The following is a 5000-nucleotide window of genomic DNA, read 5'->3' on the forward strand; positions in this document are numbered from 1 at the left end:
CAGGACTTTGTCGTTGAGCACAGACTCTGCTGGTGGCCCAGGACTCTGCCTCAGAACAGGTACCGAGCGAACGCCAAGTGGGACTCGCGTTTCAAGAGTGACACTTCCTATTGAGGATCGCAAGGCACTAGAGTGATGATCCGGCAGAAGAAAACACGATAATCACACTGTTTATTGTATTTCTCTGCTCATACTCTTCCTTTTGCATTTCGTGCCTTGCCGTCTTACGTCGCTGTGACACATTCTGACACAGTGAATCTGGCTTTCCTTTTTGTTCAAGTGTTGCGTTATGATTACTCCTGTTTCCCTAAGAAGCGTATGCTAAATCCAGGCCAAAATTCTGCTGCGATGATACTGTAATCAGCATTATCATTTATTACAACGTTAATACTGCATCGGATCAGATAACTTGAAAGACAGTGCTCCTATGATTAATAGTCAAGATACCAACTGTAGTACTCTGACGACCTCAATAAGCCTATTTAATCTTTTATCTAAATAACGAGTCCATTTTTTTGTCTTTTCATTTCTTTTTCTTTTGTCATGCACACAAAATTTGGCACGCGACATTCTCCACGCATTTGGCTACTTCCTGAATCGCACTCTGACGTCATGCATTGGCGTATTATGACACTGCTAAATTCCATTAACCTTCAAGAGGGCCAGTCACTGTCAGACAAAGAGCAACTAGACCGTGCATTCTACTAGGAACCTCTTTGTGTTAAGCATAGCACAAAAGCTTAGAGAATAGGACTCTGAACGTACCCCATTGTGTATTGTGTAACTATAGTATGACCTTTCTCTTCGGGCGATAAAGAGAGCTAATGCAGATAATTCTGAAAGAAATGTGTATGGAGGAAATGATTAGTGTAATATCCATGCGATAGATGTAGGAAACGAAGCTTAGAGCGTGCTTAACAACCAAAACACTCGCTTGCAAACCACCCTCTTCACGGCGCGCGGTAACAAGCCATAATACAAAGTAGACGCAATGCTATAGTCACGTACCCGGCCGACTGAAGAAGCCTGTGTCCAGAATCCCGCAACTCTTCTCTGTTTTTCTGTCGTAAATCCTCCCTTTTGTTGAAGTTCAATGAGCGTAAATATATTAACGAGTGGCAAGTGGGTCACGGTCTTTTTTTAACGCGTGAACTACAACGACATGTCACACTCCAGAAAAATTCGGGATGAGGTAAAATCGTTTCACGGTTATTAAACTCTCGCTCGCTTCGGCTTTCCTCACTCGGAAAGCGATTTGTCAAGTGATGAGGCACCTTCCACCTCCCTCGCTTTTCGTTTTTCTTTTCGGTAAAGGAGAGAGTGAAATGAGTTTTTTAAATTCTTTGCTGAAATTTCTTAATGGGGAAAATGATGAATATAAAGAGAGGGGAGTGAATGGAACTATTTCCCGAATAAAAATAACATGGATAAAATTAGAGACGTGCATAGAAACTGAATAACCTTTATTTCTTTATCAAACGTTCTCTATGAGTTAAAAAGTAGAGACACATATAAAACTTGAAGTATATCAACCATTTTATCTAAGATTATCAACGGAAATAATGAGAGATAAATGATAATGAAATAACAGAGATAAATACACAGCACAGCGCAACTTTTCCACCCACTGTGATGCTGTATTACTCCCTGTCACACACGCACAAGCAAACACTAACCACACAGGGTTAACGGGGCAGCTCCCCCAGGCGACCAAACTGGAGTCTGATTGCGGAATGGCTGGGAATCGAGAATCATTAGGCGAGCCGTTGCAAGTTGCAATTGACTACTGTTGTGTAATACATGACAATAGAGGACTAATGCAATGATCGTGACGTCTGTGTTTGATTAATGTTTCCTGTCCAAAATACAGTTTGAATGTGTATTTGTCCAGTGTGGAGGAAGTTGTCACAGAGTTATTGGATTTTATGTTTGTCTGTAGACTTTTAGATTAAGGCAATTTAACCTTGTGAGTTACGTATCAGTGTACGATATAATTTGATATTTTTATTTTTGTATGTAGATATGATCATATCTATTTATCTATTTGTCTGTCTATCTAAATGTGTATTTCTCTCCCCCCCCTCCCTATCTATCTCTCTGTTCATCTCTCTCTCGCTCTCTATTCATCTCTCTCTCTCTCTCCCCCTCCCTCCCTCCCTCTATCTCTCTCTCCCCATCTCCATCTCTCTCTCTCTTTCTACATAAACAAAATACGTAAGAGAGTACACATGATAATTATTTTTCTCTCTCTTTCCAGTTAGCGCGTGGATACAACTGCCAGGCAACTAAAGGCGCTATGGGTTGGACAACGAAACTGTTCGTCCTGTCCTTATTAGGTGAGTACTGTGTTCCGATTTCGGGCTGCGTCGTCAAAGCTAAAATCTGGAAAAATCTGTTTAATTTTCTATTTGTTATTTTTCTTTGTGTGTATTTTCTCTTTTCCTTTCTTCCTTTCGTCTTCTACTATTTCCCTTCCTTTTTGTATTTTTTTTTCTTTTTTCGATTTTAAGGTATGAACTTATTTATAATAGGATATCAATTTTTGTTGTATACCCATCTTTAAATATATCTAATTGCATTGTATTGTATGCGGAATTGATTTAAAGGTAGATTGTCATGTTTGGAGAGAGAGAGAGAGAGAGAGAGAGAGAGAGAGAGAGAGAGAGAGAGAGAGAGAGAGAGAGAGAGAGAGAGAGAGAGAGAGAGAGAGAGAGAGAGAGAGAGAGAGAGAGAGAGAGAGAGAGAGAGAGAGAGAAAGAGATAGATAGATAGATAGATAGATAGAGAGAGAGAGAGAGAGAGAGAGATAGAGAGAGAGAGAGACGAGGCATCTGATGCAAGTGTCAAGTAGTGTGTCTGGCACGGCAAACATTCATGGTCACTCATACACCAGTCATGGCGGGGAGACCTTGCAAAATTCGCCGTATCATGTCAGAAAACTTTCCATACAAAAGCCAATGGATTTCCCCTTAAAAAAAAAGTCCCTGTAGTTTATTGGTAGAGATAAAGAGGATGTTCTGGAGATAATGGACATCCTGGATTGGCATTAGTTCCGGGTAGGTGAGAGAACGAGAGAAAAGTAGGATTGTAATAGTGAAGAAAGGAGAGTTCTTTAGCTAATATTTTTCCATAGACGGGAGAAGTAGAGATTCTTCCGTTGTTTAGTCTAGTGTGCCCGGTAGTTCAATTATATCTCCTTTTGTCCAGTCCAGTAGTTCAGTAGTTTCGTGTGTCCGGTAGTCCAGTAGTCTCAGTTGATCAGTCCAATAGTCCAGTAGTCTTGTGCGTTCGGTAGTCCAGTAGTCTCCTTTGCCCAGTCCAGTAGTCCGGTAGTTTCCTAGGTCCAGCTATCCCGCAATCCCGTGCTTCCGGTAGTCTTAATAGTCTCTTTTGTCCAGTCCAAGGGTACTTCCAAGAGCCTAGTAGCCTCTCTCGTCCAGTAGTCCAGCCGCCTCTCACAGTCCCTGCAAAAGCGCCATTGAGCCCGAAGTCAGTAGGCGACCTTTTGCCTTCCTGCTTCTTTCTGTTCGCCGAGAGAGAGAGAGAGAGAGAGAGAGAGAGAGAGGGAGAGAGAGGGAGGGAGGGAGGGAGGGAGGGAGGTAGGGAGAGAGCGATAGAGAGAGAGAGAGAGAGAGAGAGAGAGAGAGAGAGAGAGAGAGAGAGAGAGAGAGAGGGAGAGAGAGAGAGGGAAAGAGAGATAGAGAGAGAGAGAGAGGGGGGAAGAGAGAGATAGAGGGAAAGAGAGAGAGAGGGAGAGAAAGAGAGAAAGAAAGAGAGAGAGGAGAGAGAGAGAGAGAGAGAAACTATTTGTTCTTTGGTAGGGAATTCAGGGAAGGAAATACACGGTATCATACTTATGATGAAAGCCACTTCCCATCGCACTACGGGTTACTTTGTTGTTTCGCTTCAGAGTGAGTTGTTAACATGACTAGACTAAAGAAATGTTTCAAAATACACACAAGGTCGCTGGTCTCCCTCCACTCCGCTGCAGAACTTGTCGACTTACCCAAGGCTGTGTTCCAAGTCCATTTCTTGTTGATTTTATTTTTTTTTTCCATTTTTTTTTTTTTTTTTTTTTGGGGGGGTGGCTTTAGAAAACGACTCTGTTATAAATTACTTGTTGTGGTCACGCGCGTCCGGAAAAAAAAGTGTGAACAATGATTGGGTTTTTGTGGGGGTTGCCGTCAGTCTCTTTAGTAGATCGGTAATAGATATCGAGCACTCACTCACACACACACACACACACACACACACACACACACACACACACACACACACACACACACACACACACACACACACACACACACACACCTATATATATATGTATGTATATATGTATATAAACACACACGTAAACAGCAAATTACATGAATCCATACTCATGCCTATAAACAATATAATAACCAATTACTTGATAGCTTCCTTTAGTACTTAAATAACCTACCGAGATCTAAGGACAACCCCCCCCCCTTCCCCCCCTCATTTCCTTCACGCCCATAATATGTAAAGTGAAATCAGAGCGAGGTTCATTTTCGCCTTTAAAAACCACCCGAGGAACAAGGAAATCGGTGAAATGGCAGGGAAGGCCTAGGGAGTGAAGTGTGCCACTGGGTCGCCGGGATCAGACGGTGGCTTCGGGGGGGGCGTGGGCGTGGGGGGGCGGGGGGGGGGCGGGGGGAAGGGGGGGAGGGAAGGGTACGGGGAGGGGGTGCACCTATTCCCCCATTTCCTTTTTCTACTCTTCCTTGGGTTGGTTTTGGGGGGCGGGGGCGGGGGGGGGAAGGCTTAGGGGGTGCACCCATTCCCCATTTCCTTTTTCTACTCTTCCTTGGGTTGGTTTTGGGGGGCGGGGGCGGGGGGGGGGGGAGGAGGGGAGGGGGTGCACCTATTCCCCATTTCCTTTTCCTACTCTTCCTTGGGTTGGTTTTGGTTGGCTTGGGGAGGGAAGGGTAGGGGGTGCACCCTATTCCCCATTTCCTTTTTCTACTCTTCCTTGG

At 43.8% G+C, this 5000-nt stretch overlaps 1 protein-coding gene across 27 annotated transcripts in view; it reads left to right on the plus strand.

The window, feature by feature from the left end:
• The window catches only part of Cda5 (Chitin deacetylase-like 5), a 136933-nt gene that overhangs the window by 17513 nt on the left and 114420 nt on the right, over positions 1-5000 (plus strand). For 19 of the 27 annotated variants that reach the window (XM_070125826.1, XM_070125825.1, XM_070125830.1 and 16 more), the window contains exons 1-2: positions 1-59; positions 2258-2336. The exon at positions 1-59 is cut by the window's left edge and continues 65 nt beyond it. In XM_070125826.1, the coding sequence (XP_069981927.1) occupies positions 2297-2336 (40 nt within the window). In that variant the 5' untranslated portion in view covers positions 1-59; positions 2258-2296. The remainder of the gene's footprint in view (positions 60-2257; positions 2337-5000) is intronic. The other 8 variants (XM_070125835.1, XM_070125851.1, XM_070125847.1 and 5 more) reach the window with 1 other exon arrangement.

Source organism: Penaeus vannamei, chromosome 9, assembly GCF_042767895.1.
Source record: "Penaeus vannamei isolate JL-2024 chromosome 9, ASM4276789v1, whole genome shotgun sequence".
Taxonomy (NCBI): Eukaryota; Metazoa; Arthropoda; class Malacostraca; order Decapoda; family Penaeidae; genus Penaeus; species Penaeus vannamei.